At 40.5% G+C, this 23,441-nt stretch overlaps 2 protein-coding genes across 6 annotated transcripts in view; one reads left to right on the forward strand and one right to left on the reverse strand.

The window, feature by feature from the left end:
* Positions 1 to 11,177, reverse strand: BTD (biotinidase). Of its 4 annotated transcripts, none has more exons than XM_040590075.1 (4): positions 10,905 to 11,177; positions 5,514 to 5,748; positions 3,822 to 3,971; positions 1 to 2,397 (listed from the first exon to the last, which is right to left on the reverse strand). In XM_040590075.1, the coding sequence occupies exons 2-4, from the start codon at positions 5,742 to 5,744 to the stop codon at positions 1,213 to 1,215; spliced, it is 1,566 nt and encodes a 521-aa protein (XP_040446009.1). In that variant the 5' UTR covers positions 5,745 to 5,748; positions 10,905 to 11,177; the 3' UTR covers positions 1 to 1,212. The 4 variants fall into 4 exon arrangements, with proteins under 4 accessions (XP_040446009.1, XP_040446012.1, XP_040446010.1 ...); XM_040590078.1 differs by lacking the exon at positions 10,905 to 11,177 and adding an exon at positions 10,634 to 10,729; XM_040590076.1 differs by lacking the exon at positions 10,905 to 11,177 and adding an exon at positions 10,268 to 10,383.
* Positions 10,664 to 23,441, forward strand: part of HACL1 (2-hydroxyacyl-CoA lyase 1) — a 23,956-nt gene continuing 11,178 nt past the window's right edge. Inside the window, exons 1-8 of one of the 2 annotated variants that reach the window (XM_040590073.1) lie at positions 10,664 to 10,772; positions 11,773 to 11,877; positions 15,614 to 15,654; positions 16,896 to 16,976; positions 21,055 to 21,127; positions 21,651 to 21,728; positions 22,733 to 22,827; positions 23,230 to 23,342. In XM_040590073.1, coding sequence (XP_040446007.1) covers positions 10,698 to 10,772; positions 11,773 to 11,877; positions 15,614 to 15,654; positions 16,896 to 16,976; positions 21,055 to 21,127; positions 21,651 to 21,728; positions 22,733 to 22,827; positions 23,230 to 23,342 — 661 coding nt within the window. In that variant the 5' untranslated portion in view covers positions 10,664 to 10,697. The remainder of the gene's footprint in view (positions 10,773 to 11,772; positions 11,878 to 15,613; positions 15,655 to 16,895; positions 16,977 to 21,054; positions 21,128 to 21,650; positions 21,729 to 22,732; positions 22,828 to 23,229; positions 23,343 to 23,441) is intronic. The other variant, XM_040590074.1, reaches the window with a different exon arrangement.

A 23,441-nucleotide genomic window follows, 5' to 3' on the forward strand; every position in this document is an offset into this window, starting at 1 on the left:
CCAAAGGAATGGTTGTGTTTATTCCGTTATTCAACAGCTGTTACGTAGATGAAGTTGTAACAGCCAGTAAGACCACACAAAATCATAAATTATCCTCTCTGAATTTAACTCCAAATATCTATCCTTTGAATGTTCTCTTCCCAACTATCCACTGCATAGAACAGTTTGTCACCGCAGTACAACAGAGCACTTAATCTAGTTACTACTCTGGAAAGAATGCTGTGTTTTACTCATTTAGCAGCAGGAACCTGCTATGTGGCACACAAAGTATTTACGTAAAAACTTACTGTCCCACAATTCGTTATGTGCTTTTCATAGCTCTTGTTGAATGAATTTATGAACAATGCATAAGATGCCTTAAAGTCAAAACAGTCTTGAAATGACCTCTCTTCTAAACGGGGAAAGTTAAAGTACTTAAACACTACATAACACAGTCATTGAAATTCATTGCCAACGTCTTCTTTAAACACAATTCCTTACACTGGAAACTGTCTTAACACAGTCTAGGTTTTCACAATCATTTGATACCCTCTTCCTCAGGCTAGCTGTTCCATGGATGTTCACAACTGCAACATTCAGTTACTGTTAAAAGTATATGAGAAAACTCACAGAGATTTCCAACAGGATTACAGACAACCACGTGGCCAGTAAATGGTAATGATTTCAGCTGGGAGTTTTTTACTCTAAGAAAGAAAAATTAAAAAAAAAATCTTAGCACCCTAACCAGAAATCAGAACCTCACAATATACAAGCTATATGAATATATATATAAGTATTTTCATGCATGTCACGCATGGTATGTGTGTCTGCATTCCCTTTCCTACTTTTCTTGCTTTTGCAATGCTTTTCCATTCATTTCCATATTCCTAGCCAGGACCCCAGAAAACCAAATGATAAAAATAAAAGGAACAAATTCCATTGAAATGAGAAATGTTATTTCCCCAATAAAAACATCTCAAGACATTACAACAAGCCTTTATCTTTGCAAGGCAGATCTTTTACTTCTGGTAGGACATAAGCTATCAAGGTACTGGTAGCTGTATTTACGGCCTCTTAGGTTAAGTGCTTCGCTTACCATTTCAAATGTGGAAATTAATCAGTCGGGTAACAAACACTTGAAGCTCTAGGAAGTACGTATGTTCAACAACTTATGTTCAGATACATGCTCTGAACATGCGGGCAGTTGTCTTCTGATTCAGTCAAATATCTGTGCTAGTCCTTTTCATACCATCGTCCATACAGAGCAGCTGTCAGTAGGCCAGAAGATGTTCTATTTTTGCTTATGAAATAGTAGTTGTTTTTCCAGCCCATGTGATCAGCAAAGTCCAAGGTAATACCAGATGTCAACAGTAAAGGGAAGATATAAGGGGTACTCATGTTTCCCCATAGCTGGAAATCTATCAGAGCAGTGGCATCTGTAACCTCCTGCCCACAAGTGTTAAAGCTGAGACCACCACACTTCACCAATGCACAGGCCTGGACATAGTACGTGCCATGCACTGTATGGAGCCCATCAAAAACTCCCAGAGCATATAATTCATCAGTTAAAACATCTCTCCGATAAGTTAAGTAACAACAAAGGGTATTGGCACAAACGTGGAGTTTTCCTTTTTGTCCCCATACAGGAACAAAAGTAAAGTTGTCGTACATCATTTCTGCATAAAATATGGGAGGTAACAGTTCATTTCCCTCTTCTGATGCTCTACCAGGGGTGTCTTCTCTCTCCTTAAAGCAAACTTGATCATCCAGCGAGATGCTCGTAAAAGGCTTGCACGAGTGATGCAAGTTCTCTCTGAATCTTTCATTACTCTCCAAATTGGTTTCGTAATCTGTGGTAATCACAGGAATTTCTGCTACTATAAGCTTGCCACCGTAACTTTCCATGTTGTGGTAGATGAATGATTTGACTGGAGTGTATATGCCGCTCCCTGTCATGCCCAAGGTAGGGTGGTGGATATTAGCTGCTAAAACATTAACATTGAAAGCTGTTGCAAAAGCTTGTTGAAATTCTACAGCAGACAGGAGCGGGAGCTGGTTCATCCAGGCAGTTGGATATACAACTTGTTTCAAATTGTACTGTCTGATGAGGTTCACTGCGGGCTCAAAGAAGAGTATATCAAAGCAAGTGAACATACCAAACTTGCCAGCAAAAGGCGTATCAAAGAATTTATAGTCAGGCTCCGGAGGGGTATCAAAAGCATATTCAAAATACAGATTGTGTTTGCGGTATGTGGCGACCAGCATACCGTCATCGCTGAACGCCACGTTGGTATTGAACTGGTATCTTCCATCAGATGGACAGCGAGGATCAGCGTGGTCACAGGGTTCCTTAGTTCCCAGGTTTGCTACAAGGAATATCTTGTTCTTCAGTGCCATGCAGCTCAGACGCTGAAGAACCTGGAGAACAGTATGGGGAAACGTAAGCACTCCAGAATATGGAGGAATAAGTTTTACTTAAGCAGTCATGACTTATTTAATACTTTTCAAATTATTTTCATATTTGACTCTATCTGTGAAATGTAAAAGTACTAAGATTTTGTGATGACAGCTACTGGAACCAGTAGCTTTCTTGACTGAAAAGTATTTCAGATATTAATTTTAAAACAGCACTGAAAAAATTTATCTGGGTTGTACTTCCTAGGAAGTAAATAAAGAAATCTATTTCAAGGCCGTTAATTTTCAGAAACTTCTGACTGTTGCAGGAGTACCAGTGGCTTTAAAACACCATAGGTCACCTGAAAGCTTTGACAAGGCAGTGTAACTGATCTGTGTGTGCCTTTAGAACAGCAAATATCTAATAATAATCATTTGCACCTGCAGTGTCTTGTTTCTACAACTAGATGTTTTTACTCTGAATTTTTTACAAAAAGTGATTACTAGCTACATCTTAAGAGAAGCAGAATGTAAATGGATACGCTTTGCATAGTTATGGAAAAGAAATAAAAAAATACAAAACTAAATACACGCTACAGCACTACAGTATTCCTGGGATGTTTCATCCATGCAGCAGAGATCTGTACCAAAGACTTTCAGTACTGCAGTCTCCAAATAGGATCTGAACAGCAAACTAAGTTCTTGCTCGCTTGCCCATGATAACAGCTAGTAAAGACTCATAGGCAGGAGGAGGTCACTGTTTACAACGGCGATTCATGTTTGCACACAAATTCTGCTTAGTAGGCACACGCATGATTACTTTCATTATATCGACCACTGTAACATGAAGAAGAATAAATACTTTGTATTAATAAGCATGGTTATTTTCACTTTGGGTTCAGAACCATCTATGAAAATATTATTTTTGTAACCTGCAGATCACATCTTCTGTAATCACACTTGGTCTATGCTAAGTTGCGACTTCTATTACATTCTAGCAATGCAAGTCCCGTTACTTGTGCTAATCATCTTACACACAATCACCAAGTCACAATGTTCTGCTGTCATTAAAACTGAGTAACGACAATGCATCAGAAGTGAAGATACTGCTATGTTGTTTTATATAAAGCAATGTTGTTCAAAATAAAATCATACACAAGGTATCTTATTAGAGAATAATTACCATTTCACAGGTTGAGGAGGAGATGACAAATCCAGATGGCTCGTAAATAAGCTAATCTTCTTGCATGTTTGTATCTAAAGCCCTCCTCTGCCAAGAATGATACTAGCATAAACTGAGAGTCCATGAAAACAGACTCTGGTACCAGGAGCCGTTAAACTTCTTGCTTACTTCCCTAAGCAATACGACTAGAGCTAGTTTCCCACTTGGAGCACAAATCTAGCATTCAGTTATTCCACCTCTCTGCAGAAATCACTCCCACATTTACCTCTGTGTCATTGAACAAATAAGGCTCTCTGCACGGATTCCACTTCACAGACTGTGAATGCAGAACAAAATCTAAATAAGGATAAATGGAGCTTCTGGTGAAGTTGAAGCCATGGATTCCATCTTCAGGAAAAACAATGATCTGTGCCCCCTGTATGTAAAAGACAGATATGTTTTGTAGGCAAAGAAAAAACAATCTAAATACAAAAAAATAGTAAAAAAAAAGGAATCTCATGGGTAAAAAGCACTTAAGGATAACCCAAGCATAGTTTGACAAGAATGTAGTTAGAAAGTATCTTTTCTTTGACTTCATAGTAGGTATAACTATGCATAAAAAAAGAAAAAACTTATTTAACCTGACACATACCTTTACCTTGAAAAATAACCTATCTGACATTATTTTAAGGGTGTGCAAGTAAGAGCATACTTCCAAATCCTTGCCAAAAGTATTCTCCATTCATATGAGTCATGAGAATGACATCATTCAGGTTAAAGACTGATGATGTTAAAATCTGTCTTAATTTTTTTCAGAATTGTCCTATTTGCAGATTAACTTTGTCAAAGGTGCTGTACCTCTGTCAAAGGTGCAGCATCACTTCGTCAAGGCTATGCACCTCGATTAGGTATATAGGGCTGGATACAGTCCTGGGAGTATTGATTTCGGAAAACAGCTTGACTCTGGAAGCAATGCAGATTCTGGTAGAAATGTAGCCATGCCAGAGCTAGGCTGGCTCTACCTGAAGTTGAGGGAGATCTGAACAGTTCCTAAAAATGGGGTGGATTCCTCTTAAATCAGACACACAGTCACAAATTCCTGTGACTTTTCAGAAGTCAGTTAGAACTATCTGTGCTACAGCTTTGGGATAATTTCTGTGTCTTGGATGCAGTAGTGCACAAAAATGGCTATTATGCTTATGGACGTCTCAAAAAAATTTTTCTGTGTGTTTTCAGATTATATAAAATTTATATAAAAATATAAAAAGATATTAAAACGGTAATCCTTATGTTCCAGAACAACAGATCTGTGAAACTTGAAAGTCAATTCTTCTCTCCACAACAACAGTAATGCCTTCCTCCTCTGACTAGAACCAGCTTTGGGTTTTCTTGGGGAGGGAAGGAAAGGAGGCTGTGCATAAGAACAGCCAGAAATACTAGTCTCTCTCCTCTACTATAAATAAAATATATTTAAGACTGAGAACCATTCCACGGAGGGTAGGAGAAAGGAATGGAAAACTTTACTTCCACAAAGTTGTTAATGGTGGAACATTCGTTTCCAAATTATTTAACTTCCTTAGTTTTTAGAAACATTCAGGAATTTCCATTGAGAGCACTGGAATAAAATCAAACCCAAAGACAGCTGCCTGTAAGACAATCTTTCAATAAAAACATTCCATTTAAGAAAACAGAAAGGAGCTAGGTATTCAGACCAAAATAGAATATTAATTTCCCTATACTAAATAACTATAGGCGTGTTTTTCCAAGCTTGGAATAACTCAAGTCAGGCGACCTCCTAATTGGCCTGATTTTTTTCAGAGCTGCTGGCAGGTCATAATGTCTGAAAACCCAGACCATAGTTATGTATATAAATATGGCTTTAGTTGCCTGGGAACACAAATGTGAAAGATTATCCTCAAAGAGCACTTACTCTATATATACATGGGACACATGCAACTGCTACTAAGCTGTGGCATACCTGTCTTGCAGCATCTACTACTTGCTGTTCATAGATGTCCAGGTTTCTGCCCATGAGCTCCAGCGCAGACCGTCGATCAACCAGGGCTGCTGGGTTAGGACTCAGTATAGACTCGTGTTCATACACGGCAGCAACATAATGCCCATGCCTCTTAACTCTTCCTGAGACAACTTGATAGCAAAAAATGCAGATGAACAGCTTCCAGCACAGATCCATCATGGTATATGCCATAAATCTAGAACAAAAAAAAACCAGACGGGGTGGGGGGAGCATAAGCAAAAAATCATGCCAGGCATTTAAATTTACAATTAAATATGGATGATAACTGAGACTCTCAGCAGTGTTTGAGCCGAGAATGTTGTTTTAAAATTACTCAACAACCACACCCATATTGTTTCCACACCTTAAATATATCTACCTTAGTGCTTTAAATAACTGTGTTCTGTTTAAAAGCATTTCAGCCTCATACAGTTCGACTGATCCCCTTGCTTAGTCTCCCTTTACAACTAACTTCAGCATTCATTTATAGATTATTGCACTACAGACATCTAAACATCTTTAGGAAAAGTTACAAGCAGCTCGCAAATGTGCAGTTTCTCCCTCATCTGGTGATGGAGAATGTATTTAAAAACAGCATTACCTAAAATTACTTGGACACGATCTTTAGTAGTCAAGTAGAAATACAACTTATTTTATCAATACAGAAACACAGTTGCCAAAAGAATTAAATACAGAAGTAGTGTCTAATGTATCTATCATGAAAATGCTTCTCCTGATAGATTATGAATTCACTCTATTCCAACTCCACACATGCAATTAATAGACTAATTTGTCTCATCCAGTGTAGCCTTTTTCAACATTTCTAAAAACACTGAGTGCAATTTAGATCTTCATTCCTCCTATACAATGCAGATGGGTAAGGTTGAAAATGCTTTCATAGTAATGACAATTGAGCAAAAATCCATACAAAACGCATAAAATTTGCATTACTGAGCTTTTCTTAAAAAGAATTGAAGAATTGGAGAGAGTGCCCCAGCCTTCCAGACTCACTAATATGGGCTCCCCATGTAGCCTTATGACTTCCCAAGTTGGAAAAATACTTCTATAGAACAAGGACTCAGTATTAAGAAATATTACAGAAATTCCATGTTATTCTGAATTATTCTTAGTATGAGAATTCTGTAATTGTCACCACAGTGTTACTAGTATCACTAAGGAATTAAATCAGTATCAGTGAAGTTGAAAGGGCATGCAGGAGAAATGCACTAATGCTATGTATTGACAGCCCACAGTCTTCAAGTTCAGTTACTGATTTTTAAATTGCATTTGCTCTTTGATAACTCTTATCCAAGAAAAAGAAAGTTCCAAAACACTTGTAGCTCTTGAATCACTCTTGAATTTTTGTGACCCACTACTCCCTGATTTTTTTTGCAAAGCAAATACAGACTTAAAGACACATGCATCAAGAGCCTTCTCTAGTTCCCATTAGGACTTCAGCAGGAAGAAAAGATCAGTTTTAAACTAATCCCATTTTTCTTTTTATTCATGTTAAATAGTTTCATACCTAAAAAATAGTTTATGACAAATTAACTTAAAACATCTTTTCTTAATTCCAGAATAAAAAGCAGGTAATAAGAAATCTTTAATATTGCCTTTTTTTTTTTTTTTTGTCTGAACACCAACTGGTTTAGTATCTAACAATGAACAAACTGAAGTGTGAGGAAAGGTATTCAAAAAGCATTTAGTGCCAGTATCTTAGTTTTAAGTCACTTGTTTGCTTCCCTGAGCTCTACATGCTATTTGCAACCCTGGTTTGATAGCAACACATTCCTGTGTAGGACAGGAGAACCATAACCTTAGTGCCCATGGTAGGCAGACTTGTTTGCTCAACCAGAAAGTTTTAATATATAATAACACTTGTAACGGTCTAGGAGTAATTCAGCTATTAGATGCTGCTAAGGTCAACTACTTATTTTCTTGAGCTTTAATTTGCCAATGTGTCCACATATACATGCCTTCAAGGGTAAACTTAAGTTACCTAAGCACAATAAAAACAGAATAAAGCTTTGGCATCTCTGTTAAACAGTTATATTAAACCCCCTCCATTTATATAATCACTTTTGAGAAGTGATGTACACCAAGCTACCCTTGCTATTCTGCATCGCGAGGAAAACATTCTGTACTTACTGGGGGGGTGGGGGGTGGTGTGATTTGGCAACGCAATTCAAGAACAGAGGATCCTACCTTGTCCTATGCAGCTCAGCTTTGCACATGAAGTACCAAGGTACACGTGAAGATATAAAGCAGTAGAAGGAGGAGGAAGAGGAGAGGTTGGAAGCCTCTCACAACTAAGGAAGCCACTGAAAATAAACATATTGTGTTGCACTTCCCAAAAAAACCCATCTTTCTATTCCTGTTATCCCTTCAGAACCAAAACACCTATTTAGGACAGGAATAGGTTCTAGTCAGCTGTTCCTCAATAAAGTTGTCAACTAAGATGTAATTAGCATTCATCATTACTACTGATGGAAAAAGTTTGAGAGTTTCAGATCACTGGATGGAATTGCTGTGTGTCAGAAAAACAGCCTTTTTGCTTTCTAAGCCAAACACACAAACATAATGGGCTTCTACAAAATGTTGCACCTTAGAGACATGCTTGGAGAATTCTCATTTTTCTGCAACAGTTTTATTTTCTGGTGGTCAGAAACACTCAAGCACTAACCCAAACCCCTTCCTCATTTAGATACACGAGAGGTTTAGCACTGAATATCCAGCTACACAATCCCACCCGGCTGAACCGGGCCAACTAAAAAAAATAACACCTCTGAGTACCTACCCTTGGTTGTAATCACTGCTAGTCCTACAGACAATGGCTGAGCACTTCGTTGAGTGCTCCCTAAAGCCTCTCCCCCATCTAAAGGATTGCTTCTAACAAGGAGAGCTGTGACAAGCCCCAAGGCTGCACCTGGGGATAGTAACCTTTCCAGCCAAAATAAAGATACCATCAGGATTTACTCGACCATTAGGCTGTTGAAATTCTAAGTAAATCTCGGCCACATTCTGGGGTTTTTTTCCCCCTCACAGAAAATGCTATAACATCTAATAAATCCTTTCCTTGAAGAAAAGTTAATTGGTTTAGGGTTTACAGAGCTGTCACCTCACCTGAGTCACAACTTTAAAAGAAACTGTCATGAACTTAAATGCTTTATAATTTAATCTCTTTTTCTGTCCCTTTCCTGTGATTTATGTGGTCTTTTGTCTGGCAGATGCGGTTCAGTAGGATCATCTCACCCAAATGTAAGTATTCCATAGCAGTATTACTGTCACACAGTCACAGTATTCTAGTTACAGTTCTATACAAAAGGTAAAAACACTGGTGTTTAAGTTTAGTTGCTGACTGAGACAAATTTTCCCCCAGTCACAGTGCAGACTGTTTTCCTATTCAGCTTTTCAGAACCATCTAACCTCAGTACATTGTGAAGCAAAGCATCCTGTCACTCACTTTTCAACAACTTTGGAAACTTAGAAGTTTGTCAGCTCTCACCATACATAGACATATACACAGAGAAAAGCAAAACATACACTGCGTCTTAGCACTTTTATACTCAGAAGAATCCAACAGACTATAAAAATCACAAGTAGCACAGCATTAGCCTGGGTCCTCTTCCAGAATTAATAGCAAATGCCTGTTCAGCTATAGTAACATAAATAGTAATTACCAGGCAAAATATTAAATTTGCTATGAAAAAATGATTTTTTTACACCAAGTTATATCCATGAATTGTGATGTTGCTGCCATTCTAATATATAGCATACATAACACAACAGCCCCTACACAGATGTAAATACATAATGAAACCCAAGGTTTTTTCACTGATCCCTCCTGTCTACTGCTTTTATATGCTGCACTATATTTTAACACAGTATTTTACTATGTGGGTTTTTATGAAGGTTTTTCTAGCAACGCAATCATAGCTCAATATAAACAGGTATCTTGCATTTCTTTTATCTAAAGAATGTATATTCTGTGTGGAAAACATGACACAACCTTGCTCTAGTTTCCTGGCTTTTACCCAGAGGTGCCGTCCACTTTTTACGAACGTTGCCCATTCTAACATAAAGGTTTACAGTTAAGTTTCATACATTTCACAGGATTGCTGGAACACGCTGTGCCTCATTAGAAGACCTGCCATCTGACTTCATGAGGCCGAGCCGAATGCTGCCATTATTAGCGGTTCAGCTCGAACAGCTAAAGATGACGGCCAGAACAAGCCGGCGGGTGGGGCGGGGCGGGGCAGGGTGGGGCCCGCTGGGCCCAGTGCTCGCTTCTGGCACCTGAGCGAGCTCGGCAGGGCCAGGCGGGCAGAGCTAGCTGCAATGCTGCACGCCACCCTTCAGATGCCATTCTGGAGAAGGGTCTCACACTATGCCCCCGGTTCTCCTCATGAATGTCGGCCTCGGGTTATCTTCACCTGAAACGGCCCCGTACCTGCCCCGCTCTGCCTCAGCCACCTCCGACCAGCTCCACGAAGCTGGTGTCGCACTGCCGAGGCACCGCCCTGCTTACCGAGGCGGCTGGGCCCGCGGCTCCCACAGGCCCTGCCCAGCGCGGCCTTTCGGGCGGCGCCTGCTCCCGCCTCCCCCAGGCTGAGGTCCACGGCGAGGCGAGGCGCGGAGCGCAGCCCCCACGGCCCCCGCTCCCGGCAGGAGCCGGCCAGGCCCGTACAGCTCCCAGCCCGCTCCCTGCCCCTCACCGTGGGGCGGCACCCGCCGTCCCGCCCCAACCGCCCAGAGCCGGGCTCCGCACACGCCGCTCCGGCGGATGGCGCCGCCGCTTAACAGCCCCCGCCGCACCGCCAGGCCAGGCCAGGCCAGGCCGCGCCGCCCTCTGGCGGCTGCTCCGCGCTCGGCACCGCCACGGGCCTACAGCTGCGTGCAGAGGGCAGGCGCCTTCCGGCCTCTGATTGGGTGCCCGCTCTAGCCAATAGGAGACTAGCCCAGCTCTCGGCCTCGTCCTCACGCTGCGGGCCAGCGGGGTCAGACGTGGCTATTCGCGGCCCTTGGGCCCGCCCCCTCTGCTGTCTCATTGGTCGGGCGGCGTGACAGTCAACTGCGCCGACCTTGGCCGGGGGTCCGGTTCCGTCCTTCTCGCCGGGGGGCGGCTCCGGGCTGCGCGAAGCCGGGATGGCCTCCGGCAGCGGTGCGGCGGGGGAGGCCGTCAGTGGGGCCCAGCTCATCGCTGAATCCCTTAAGGCTCAAGTAAGAGCGCGGGGGCGGGGGGGACCTGCGAGCAGCTTCCGTACGGCGAGCGGGCAGGGACAGTTCCCGCCGGCAGCGGTGGGCGGCCGGGCCGGGGGCTGGCGAGAAGCGAGTGTGCGCGGCCGGACTCACCCTGCGCACCGCTGCCGCTCTCCCGGGGGCTGGCAGAGTGGGCGAGAAGGGCCGGCCCTGGGGCGCTGTGGGAAGGAGGGAGGTGCTGCCGCAGCAGCCCGGTGAGCGGGCCCCGCCCGGGGGCGGTGCGGCCCCGCAGGCCCCCCCGCCACTCATTGCGTCCCTCGTGTGAGCTTGCCCGTTCCCGAGCGCACCCCCGCTCCGCTACCTGCGAGCGGTGCCCGCCGCCCCCTGCGGCTGTGCCCGCGGCCGCCGTGTGCTCGCGCTCTGTGCAATTAGCAGAGCGGTGTCGTGTCTCCGAGCTGGGCATGGTGCTGAGCTGACACTGCTCGGAACGGAAGACTTTGTTTGGCCCGTGACACACAGAACGTAGTTCTGTTGTAATAAAAAGGAGCATATTCTTTATCTGTACTTCTCTTTGGGCGTACCATCCTAGTTGTTTCTTGTGCCTTTTTGATGTTAACGATCTATGAAAGTGTAAAAATATGAAACGCTAATGAGGAAGATTCAGAGGCAAAGCTGACACGCTGAGAAACAGGAGAATAATGTAGCAGAGACATCCCAAGTAAGAAGGGGTCAGTAAAAAGCGCTAACCATAGGCTGACTGAGGAGCTGGGCTGAACTGCTGTTGCACTGCTTGTAAGCCTCCAAAGCCCTGTGCTTTCACAACTGCAGAGGACTGAGCTGCAAATGCTACCTAGTTTTACATCTTTCCACAGTGGCCTGTGAATGCATATGTTGTGACAATTTATTTTTAGATTGCTTGTGTAGTTAGTGTGACAGTGTTTGGCATGTGCTTGTTAAAGCTATCTTTTTTTTAAAAAAAATAAAATCCTGATTTATTTTTTCTATATATTTGTCTTTTTAGAATATTGAATACATGTTTGGTATTGTTGGTATTCCAGTCACCGAAATTGCAATTGCAGCCCAAGCAGTTGGAATAAAATATGTAGGAATGAGAAATGAACAAGCTGTAAGTATATATCTGTAGTAAGAACAATCCTTTTTTTTACCAGTTTTACAATGGAATTAAATCCAATATACATTTTCTTACTAGAAAGAGTGTGATCTGTGAATGTTCCTTTAAAGAACCTGTAGAGAAGCAGTTACGGTCATTCTGGAGTAAGAGAGCACTGATGCATTGGGTTGGGTGTTTCTTTTTGCCCTTCATCCCTCACTTCCATTTTTAAATGCCCCTTCCTTTTCCAGCTTGATAGGGGCGTGTGTTTTGTGTATCTATCCCTGGATAATTAGCGATTACTGTGATTGTTTAGAAGAACAATAACCCGGGGCAGTTTTAAACTTCAAAAAAACCCTTAGGTAGATCGTTACTCAACAGCAACACGCACTGCTAGTCATTAGTTCTTAATCTTTAATAATAATTATCCCTACATATTCAAGGCAATCTGTTCTTGATAATCGTATCGTAAGTTAGTCGTGAGTATACAATATGCTGGAGCTGGTGCAGTGTAGTTAGCACTGATGGTGCTGGCTGTCAAGGGAATCAGGCTTGAGAACCCTTCAGTAAGGGCAAGCTGGAGCCAAACTGGGCATATTTTTTCTCCATCCCTTTAGGTGGATATCTTTTTATAAGATATTTTGGTCTCTGAACAGCTCTTATCCATTGGCCTCCATGCCTGGACTATGGACTGTGTGGTGCTGGATGGTGCTTTCCCAGGCCAGGCGTCTTATCCTGTTGCATTATTTCTTGGGGGTTAGTTTTTCCCCTTGCTTAGCCATTGCTGCTTTACCTAAAGCAAAAAAAGTATCTTCCCAGATCTTGAAGTTGCACTTTTTCAGTGACTAGTAATTGTCCGTTAGCAAATTGTTTATTATTCTGGGATTGTAGCTTTCAGACTGCGTCTTTATTTTCAAGGCCCACTCTTAAGTTCTATGTGGTAACAAAAGACAGCATGTACCAAGATCAGGTTCATACAGCAGTGTCCTGGTTTGGGCTGGATTAGAGTTAATTTTCTTCCTAGTAGCTGGTGCAGAGCTGTGTTCTGGATTTAGTATGTGTATAACATTGTTAACGCAGTGATGTTTCAGTTGTTGCTAAGTCGTGCTTACTCTGAAGTCAAGGACTTTTCTGTTTCCCATGCTCTGCCAGCGAGAGCTGCACAAGAAGCCGGGAGGGAGCAGAGCCAGGACAGCTGACCTGAACTGGCCAAAGGGATATTCCATATCATAAAACATTGTGCTGAGTTTATAAATTGGGGGGAGTTGGCTGGGAAGTGCTAATTGCTGCCTGGGGATGGGCTGGGCATTGGTCAGCAGGTGGTGAGTAATTTTATTGTGCATCATTTGTCTGTCTTGGGTTTTATTTCTCTTTTTGTTGTCTCACTTTTCATTACTATTATTATATTGTTGTTATATTTCATTTCAATTATTAAACTGTGCTTATCTCAACCCATAGGAGTTCCCTTGTTTTTTTGTGATTCTCCTCCCCATCCCACCAGGGGTGGTGGCGGGGTGGTGAGGGAGGAAGCTGCTGTGTACTACTCTAGTTGCCAGCTTGGGTTAAACCACACAAAGCAGGTTCTCCTAATAAGTTGATCACAAGCCCTACAAGCCAGTCCTGGAACATTGAGCATTAGCTACAGTTAACTTAAGGGTCTCAGACCTGCTCCTAGGCATGGCAGTACTGTTTTAACCGGCCACAAAAATGCTTAACCCTTGTTTCCTTGCTATGTCGTATCGGTTTGCTTATTGAGTTGAAAACAGAATAATTAAACCCTGCTTAGTGTGCTTGTAGTTGTATGGAGAGAATAGGCTTCTGCTTTGGCTACAGTTCAAATCCAGCGCTCATGGCTTGTGAGCTTTGGGTTCAGTGCCTGCAGCAGGGCTTCCTATGTTTCTTCCTAATGTTGATTCTGGATTTGCTGGACAATGGCATTCTGTATGCCTACATCCTCCTTGCCTCTCTGAGGAACATAAGGATCTGGGTTCAGCTGCTCAGTGTGACCTTAACAGATAATGAGTGCTGTTATTTACTTTGTAGTTGTGAGGGTGCAAGGTTCATTAGTAAACGGGTTTTCATTCTTACTCTTCACACAAAAAAATCTTTTAAGTATACCTTCAAAATTATTTACAATCTCCTCTCCTCTAAATACAGATAGCTTTAGTTCATGTTGCTTCGTTGTGGAATGAAGGAGTAAGAGTTTTAATGCCAATGACTGTACATGAACCCAAATTCTATGTGCTGCTTTAGTTTGCCACTCGGTTCTAAAATATGATTGCCATGGAAACTCAACATTGTGCTTTGAGCTCCATTAACAAGATTTTTAGTAACACCTACTCCAAATATTTCTAAGCTTTTGCACGTGGATATGTCATCAAGTTGTTATCTGATTCTTGAACATTAGTGGTATTTTTCTTTTCCATGTCAGAGGCATATGAAAAGCAGAAAGAGATTTTTCTTGTCAATGTACTACTTTGTCAACAATTCCCGGTCTTAATACTGCAAAGAAAATAAGGGTTTCCTCTACTAAGCTCCATGCTTTTTCTCAGTTGGTCTGTATCTGTAGGAGCATGAGGATGCTAAAGACTGTTTCTCCTTCCATGTAAAAGCTTGTAAGAAGTCTGTGTTTTCACTCATTTAAGCTGAGATTACTAACAAGCTGTGTTACCTAGAATCGCTGATAGGTTTGAGGGAAATATTGAGTAGCTTTGTAAACTTTTAGAAGGAGCTTTTGTGTTGCTTAAGCTTCTTACCACGATAGTACTCAAATAAAACTAAAAAAAAATAATAATAATCTCAACTCTATTTAAAAATGAAAGAGTCAGTCTATAAGGCCAGGAGCTTACTTTAATTTTGCATATTTTTTTATTATTATTTTTTTCCATTAAGTGTTAGAACTTGCTGAATTCAAGACAAAAACATGCGAATATGAGGGAGTTGGCAATGTCACATGTGTGATGGAGTTCTTGCCTCGCCACACTAGCTTCTGTTTCTACTGGATCACATATCAACTTGTTACTCGCTGTAATTTATATCTGAATGTTTAATGTTGCTACAGAAGTAGCAGGAAGACATGCTGCATAATAATACTGCTGATAAGCTATGGTAACATGTTGTAGGCGTTATTTTTGTGAAAATTATTTAAACTGCAAATTTTCTTTGAAATATACAAGGTATCTAAAGCTGTCTGGTACCAGAAATGGAGTGAGAAGTAATTCAGCAGCTCAGCTTGGAAAAGGCAATTCCTAATTTTCTAATGAATCTCTAGTGTGTGATTTCAACATTTTGCGTAATTTCTGGAATACAATGAGTCATTCCAGTGATGGCTGGATTTCTGTTTGTTGCCTTTCTCTTGCAAATTCCTCTTCTGTGTTAGTCCAGAAGGCAGAAGTTTATGTTCTATTCGTTTTGCTTCCCTGATTTTTAGGGGTTTTCTTTTATGCAGTTGTTTTTTCTTTCTTGAATCCCAGATATTCCTAATGTAATATGCTGGAACAACAGAAGTCTGAAGTGTGGAGAGGAGTCTTGAGAATTTTTGCATAAACCTTCAAGAACATGCTTTGTGTTCTTTTCGTTCTGTTTGTGTGGGGAGGGTGAAGGGGTGATTTTACTTAAATTTAAGCTCTGATAGTCATGGAAAGATCTGTACCTGCTTATTTTTCAGTATTTTGGTTGAAAGTTATATACAAAATAGCATGAAATGTATATACAACAATAATTGTATAATTAACGCCAGTATTTTCCATAGGCCTGTTATGCTGCATCTGCTGTTGGATATTTGACTAGCAGGTATGTTCCATATTTACTAATATTAATAATATAATTTATAATTGTGTTAGACTCAACAGAAGCTAGGAGTGTTTTGTTTTGGAGCTGGGTGTTTTTAGTGTGCAGATGTAGGGCAGTTAAAATGGAACATGAATTTTAAAATAACTTTCAAGAACAGTGTCCATATTTCTGTTGCTATGATTCAGGGCAGGAGCAAGGAGGTGCTTAGACTCTTATAATATTGTCTATCTTATAACTTTATTTTTTCCTTTTTAATATTTGAATAGTAGCTTAACACCGTTGGTATGAGGGGCAGAAGTCATGCCGCTGTTTGTTGCAACTTGGTGGACCTGCGAAACCACGTTCTCATCACTGGGTGTATCGTTCAACAAACACCTTATCAATAGAGAAACTGATCATGTGCTTTGCTGTCTCCCCTGTGCTTCCCCTGACACTTAAATACTGGCTTTTCCACTTTTACTCCATTTTGCTCTTAATGTTGCTGGAAGGTATTCTGTGGCCTGTGACTTGTGAGGTACTTCTTGGGTATCCTCCGGACCCTTTTCTAAAGTAAACATCTGGTGTCTGCGTGCTCACAAGTGCAGGTGATCATTCCTTATTCTGCCTGGCAAGCATGACACCTGTGTTATGCTTTGTAACTTTTCTTCCTCTGAATAATCCTCTGGAAGTAAGCTGAATGATTATTTTTTTTTCTTTTGTTACGTAAAGAGTCTGTAAAAAATGCTCAGTAGTTAAGAATGATCATTTTTATCCCATTATCTGGAGTAACAAGTGCCTCTGCCTGAATTCGACTGTAATAAAATTTGAGTTGAATGAGATGTACTTCTTCCTTTGTGAGCTTTCTTCCATTGATACCTAGTGCTAAAGTGGGGTTGAGAAAACTGCAGGCGTAAATGGCTTATCAAATTCCATATAAATGCTAGGTGATGGGAGTAAATGTGTTCAAAGTAGTAAGGAGCTGTGTTATGATCAGCCTGTATGCCAACCTCTGTGTAGGTGGCATGTGACAGCTGTTCAGTTTTTCGATTGGGTTGATGCAGCTAAATGATTTCTGATTCCCATGTCTATCTTTAGTCTTTCATACAAATCCCTTGTTGTTCATGCATTTTGATGACATGAGAGAACTTTAATATTTTATATTTAAGTATCTTACTGATTTTTGTTGGTGATTTATTGAGTGCCCTGTGCTTACTTTTCTTTTCTTTTTTTTTTTTTTTTTTTTTTCCCTCCCCCCTCCCTAGACCAGGAGTATGTCTTGTAGTGTCCGGTCCAGGTTTTTTACATGCCCTTGGTGGGATGGCAAATGCAACCATGAACTGCTGGTAATGTAACTATATTTTGCCATTAAAATTCTAGTAATTGTTTGCTATTGTTTGTTGCAGATGTTGAGCTCCACAGTATTTAGTATAGGATTTTTTTGTCCTTTGTTGTGGGTAATGAGAAGGGAATTCTTCATTTATCAACCCTAAAAGTAATTTAGGTCTATTTTTTATATGCTCACGGATAAAATTTTTCTTTTTGTCCTAACCCGTTATGCATATATTGGAAAATCAGTATATCTGATTGTATGGATACATTTGAAAATTGTATCCATACAAGTCAATATTCAGCCTGTAATGCTTTATTGATTGTGGAGAATTTCAGAGGTTTTTTCTAAGTTTAAATCAATGTTGCCTTTGAATTACTGTGTTTCATACGTGAACAAATTGACAACTGCATTATTAATATTTGTATTTGCTCCCCACACAGACATTTAGAGCAGTAATTAGGTATTGCATTAAATGATGTACAGAGTGATAACATTTACACCCACAAGCCTTCCATGGGACGTGGCAGCGTTAGCTGGCCTGCCACCAAAAGCTGTGCGAGGTATGTCAGGTAGCTGCTCTGGTCATACCACGCACGTGTCATCTGGAGCACTTGATTAGCAGTGGCTGATAGTCGAGGGAAGCTTGATAATGGGAATGCTAACAAATCAACTCTCTGCCACTTCGAAAAAAGATCTGAAATGTTCAAATTATTTTTTTTAAAATGACTTATTGACTACATTTGTGCTGTCCCTATATGACCTTAGATTAAAAAAAAATAATAATTTAAAACCTTGCATTTAAACATGGATTTGGTTTTAAGAAAGAAGCATTCATGGCACTTGCTTATGGATTTGCAGGAGGCATTTGCCTCACAAACTTATTTTTGCCTGAGATAAACTGACTTGATCTTGCATAAACCTGTATTCCTGGCAAACAGCGAAGGGAGTGACTTACCTCGTTTGGGAAAAGATTTGACGGTATAGTGAGAAGATGGGTTTTCACTGACCAAATCACATGGTTTGCCCAATGATTTTTTCATTGGTCACAACAGGCTTGCTTTTTGCCTGCCGTGTGCCACAAGGAGAGAAGTAAGCATTCGCAAACCCTGAATTTAGCCTAATCAAGCTAATTTTCTTTGGCTCCTTCATTAGTAGGCACCTCCATTGCGTGTTTGAGAATCCCAAACATGCTTTCGCATTTACTTTTGGCTGGCATGATCACTGTAAGAAAGGGTGCTAGGTTTTGGGGAAGAAGATCAGGGAATTTTCTGTTGAGTTAAACTAATTAGCTTTCTAGCCTGTTTCATTAGACACCAGCATGAATACTTGGGCCGGCACTACGGAGAAGCAGTATGGCAAGGGAAGAGCAGGAGCAGCCCAAGCAAAGGAAAGGAGGTGAAAATACACAACACCTCGAGGGGTTTGGTTACACTGCTCTAATACAGTCTGCCGTGAAAAGGGACGTAGGCCCATAACATTTCCACACCGTTCTCCTAGCCCTGCTGCTTGCCCTCTTGACCGCTGCGGCACTTGTCTGACCCACAAATCGCGTTCAGGTCATCATGCTGGCAAAAAGCCAACCCAGCAAAAATAAGTAAATAACATCATGTGAGGTAAGTGATCTAAGTGAGCTCACTCCGCGCATCAAACTCCTAGACAAGGGAGGGGAGTGGATTATGCAACTGGGAGCAGAAAATTAAAGAGGTCTTCCCCTTTCTGTGGCCGCAAGGCGTTAGGTCTCCTGCTCTATACCATCTCCTGCAAGGAAGTGGCACGAGGAGACCTGTTCGTAGGGCAAGGTGAGCCCTCCTGGCTATCTCCCAGGTGCCATGTGATTCCATGACGTGACACCTGGCATTGTTACCCTGCTATAATGGCTGAGCTTTGGCTCGTTTCCCACAGAAGTTAGTTAATAGTTGAGCTGAGTCTGCTTGTTCTGACGAAATAACTAAGTGATAGTTGTTAAGGCTCAGTCTGCGTTGTCCTCCTTGAGCCTGGAGAACCAGTTCTTCTGATTCTGCTCTGTTTCAGACTCTTCCAGGTGAAAGCAGCCTCTTCTGTATCAACTGGAAGAAAGCCAAGCAGTCTGATAGCACAATTTTCTACCAATTACGTTTTTAGATTTGATTGCCTGAGCACAGGTTGGCTGAGTAGAAGAGCCCTTGGTTGACCCTGGAAGCTTGTTACAGTGAGCTCATGGACATATAAATCTGGCCAACTAGGTAGCTAATGAGGCCTTGGTAAACTGCATTTCCAAGGGTAAAACCTTTTGATATTTCACGTTAAAAATAACATACCATAATGCCACCTACTGCCCTGCCTCGTTCTGAGCAAGAGTTTTTGTATCTCAGTTTGGCTATCAGAATAGACTCCGACGTAGAGTTTGTGATAGTTTGTAAGATTTCAGTATACAGTGGCGTGGTGAAATACCGTGCACTTTACCTGAAGTTGCAGTTGGATTTTTTTTCCGTTTATTATAAAGTTCTTCTCCTGCAAGTCCATAAGGCTTTCTATTCTTGTTAGTTTCACTGTGGTCAGTGTTCTTCCTGCCTCACTTTTTGGTTTTTACTTAATTTGTAAGTGCTGCTTGTTAAAATGTCTGCAGTATTGTGACAGTAGTACAATGATTTCATTGGGGGAAAAACTTCTTTCTGGTTACAATTATGTAAACGTTAAAAACAAAACCAAATCTTTTCAAGATACGGCTGTCAGAATTGGCTTTCTTAGGAGCAGAGCATTTTCTTAATTACATTTCAGTATTGGGAAGTAGTAATTTTAATAAAACATCTGAATAAATTTGAAAAATGTAAGTGATAGAAACACAGGGTTTGTCACTGTGAAACAGACTGGTTATGTATGGATAGTCATAATGATTTTGCTGAGGGGAGAGAATCAGCAGAATAAAATACCTAGAGCATACACCAAATGCATTTTTCCATAAGGATTTTTCATAGAGAAAAAATACAGCCTGAAGTTCTCATCTCACTGTGTCAGGGGATTATGACTGAGATTTTTGATTTGTGGCAGAGAAGCAGCCTGGTTTTGAAGCTTGGATCTAGACGTTTGTGTATCCCCACATCTAGGATTATGCATTCAGCACAATGTAAATGTTTCATCTTAATATATTGTATAGATAAATGCAGTCAAAGGAAGGGCCGTATCTGAAGAAAAATTGTGTAGGAGGAAAAGCCTAGAAAGCTGTTGACCTAATATTTCAGTTTAGTGTGGATGAATGAGCAGATTAATAAGACAGCTTTCTTTTACTGACTTGGCGTTTACCATTTTGAGGAGTTTGACCTACAAACCGAATAAAAGACCAGTTTTCATTCACTGTAGGAAAATAATTTATTGTATTTTGTGGTGATCATAATAAAAATGTGCTCCTGTGGAATGTACAACCCATTTTGTATGCCTTTCTCACATAGCTGTGAACTAATTTAAGAACAGGAGTGCTTGTAGGCATGTTCATTTTTCATCTCTTTGGTCTTCAAGGTTTTTTATTAAAACCCAAATGCAGGGAGAGGGGCTGTTGGATAGTCAGCTAACAACTGCTGTGTTCCAAATTGTATACAAAGAAAATCTAATCTTTCTGAAAATATTGTTTCCTACTGTGTTTCTTAGTTCTGGTGTTTGTGCATGTTACAATGCCTCTTACAGACAAACTTCTTAATGCTCTTTAGATCAATCAGTACTTTTTAAAAAAGCTTTTTAGATCAGGTGTTGTCAGTCCTTTCAAACCACATTGTCACCCATGTTATCAAACTTGAATGAAGATTGCTAGCAATATGACTTGGTTTTAAAATTTTTATGCTAGATGCAGATCACTTCGTACAGCCAGGCTGTCCTAAACCTAGTGACCCAAAATCTGCTAGGAAGTGTACAAGCCAACATGCTGATATTTGGAATCCACTCCTGCATTGTGCTGGTCGCTTTCTGTTCTTGTTGGGATCTGTGGATGCTGAAGGTACACACAAGATCTCGGGAGCAGTAGGATTTGACTGTAAGGAGAGTTTACAATTGTGATTGCAGTTATAAAAAATATATGTATGCTTAAGGTTGGTTATGTTTTGTTTTTTAATATACTTTTCTAGGCCTTTGATTGTTATTGGAGGCTCTTCCGACAGAAATCAGGAAACCATGGGAGCTTTCCAAGAATTCCCACAGGTACACAGACATACAACTTTCTGCAGAAAGGTTTGAATTAAGTAATTGATGTTATTTCTTCACTAGTGTAGGAAAAACAAGCCGAAACCCTAACGTTTCCTGACAGATCTTGTAAAGCTGATGATTTGCTCCATCTACTGGTTTAAAATTCTCACTGTGTAGAGTACAGCAGATTACCTGGAATGTCTTTGTCCATACTCATGTTAAAATTGATGCTCTGTTTTTGCTTCTCAGCTGGTATAAATTGCCTTTGTCTGTCTGTTCTGAGATGGAAGAAGGCAAAATGAACTTTCCAAGACAAGAAGCACCGCTTTCTGGGGAAAAAATAAATACTTAAGCACTCTGGGGAATGAGTATGGCTTTGACAGATTCCACCAGCTCAGGAACTGTATTTTTCTGTGTGGGAGTTGTCAGCTTGTTGTTTTTAATTTGGTATTTCTTCCATTTTATTCTTGTTGAAATGAGGTGGAAATGAGAAAATAACTTTGATAAATGCATGTAACCATTATATTGACTTAATCAGGTTGAAGCTGGTAGGCTGTACAACAAACTGTCTGTCCGACCAAGCAGCCTGGAAGCTATTCCTACTGTTATTGAAAAGGTATGAAAAAATACTAAATTAGCAAGAGAACCTCATGTAACTATCTCCTCCTTTGTAAGTTTTGAGGATTTATTTTTTGTATGTTTTTTACTGTAAATAGTTTGATCTTGCAGATAACGGGTGGTGGTTGATTGAGTAAATTAACAACCAGGGAGGTTTTTCCTGTAAACAATGATATGGGACAGGTTAAGAATAGATTCTGGTCCAATCTGATTCTTACTGATCCCTACAGTGTTTTTTTGTTAGCTTCAGTCAGCTCGAAAATTTTTGTGAAAGAAATGCTTTTAGGGAGAGGTGTAATAACTAGAAATGTAAAAACATAAGCTCTTTTACCGCTCTCCTATGAAGGAGATTTGGAGGGGGAGCAGTGGAGATGGTTGTGTTTGTGGTTTGAGTTTGTTAGTTTGGAGGGATTTTTTGAGAGAGTGAGAAAACGCATCCTTATCTCAATGCTTCAGGAAGGATTACAAAAGTCTCTTGCTACTGCTGTAGCAATACTTCAACCATGTCGGCCTAAATTTGCATACGCTGATACTCTTTCCAGAAGTGCAAATTCAGCAGAGGATCTACCTGTAATAGAGCTGGAATAAAAAGTAATAGAAAACGGAGGCACTGGTTGTCTTGGTTTTCCTCTGTCTGTGCTTCTTTAAATAGAATTCAGCATGAAAGTTTAACGTAGTATTTCCAAACACAACAGCTGATAATGTAGTTGCCTCATTGTAAATTAAACAAAGAATTCATGGTCTAATACAGTTCATCTACTGAAAGGTTTCAGCAGGCATACAGGGGAAAATGTAAATAGCTATCAAAACTTTATTTTATGGGTATAAATTAATTCATGGGAGCATTCCCTGTTGTGGTTCAGCAATATGAAATAACAAGTTCCTTCTCTGCCTACAGAAGAGTTTTCTTGTTTTTTACATGTAAAGATTTTTAAAACATTTTCAAAGATTTTGAATGCTTTCAAAGATTCAAAGTTAAAACTGAGATTATCTGTTTTCTAGGCGGTAAGAACCAGCATGTATGGTCGTCCAGGTTCTTGCTATATTGACATACCTGGGGATTTTGTGAATCTTCAGGTGAATAAGAGCTCTGTCAAGTGCGTAAAGATTATATTCGTTGTTTTTCAAGTCACTGAATAAAAGAAATTTTGGGTTTAAGTTACTATTTTTTCTTAAAACAAGAGAATCCAGGCTCTAAATGTACATTCCATTTTAACGTGGCAGTTTATAGTTTGTAATGAGATGTGCAAAAAGGAATTCATTTATATGATGGTAATAAAATGATGACACTTTGTAAATCTCTGGGTCAACACTACCTGTAAGATTAAAGAAACATGCAAGAAAAACTTCAAAGCCTGCTTTAAAAAATGCATCCTGTTCTGATAAATGCTATGAGTAATATGGTGTGTAGCAACTGTGCTTTTATGAATAGGTTTTATCTTTCAACATTCCATGTTTTGAAGTTTTTTAAAGAGTCTCTTGTTTTGTTTGACTTCCAGGTATGTGGAATGCTGTCTGCAACCTCCCATCAGCACAGCTGAACACTCTGCTGTATCTGAAGCAGTGTCTATCATTGCTCTTTCCAAGCAGCCTCTGCTAATCGTTGGCAAAGGTAGCACACTGATGTAGCTTTGAACTGTACAAGTTTGCGACAAAAGCAGCAACCAACGTGGTTTCTTTTCCCCATAAGCGTTACCCATCTCCTTCTCAC

The sequence above is a fragment of the Falco naumanni genome, chromosome 4, assembly GCF_017639655.2.
Source record: "Falco naumanni isolate bFalNau1 chromosome 4, bFalNau1.pat, whole genome shotgun sequence".
Classification (NCBI taxonomy): Eukaryota; Metazoa; Chordata; class Aves; order Falconiformes; family Falconidae; genus Falco; species Falco naumanni.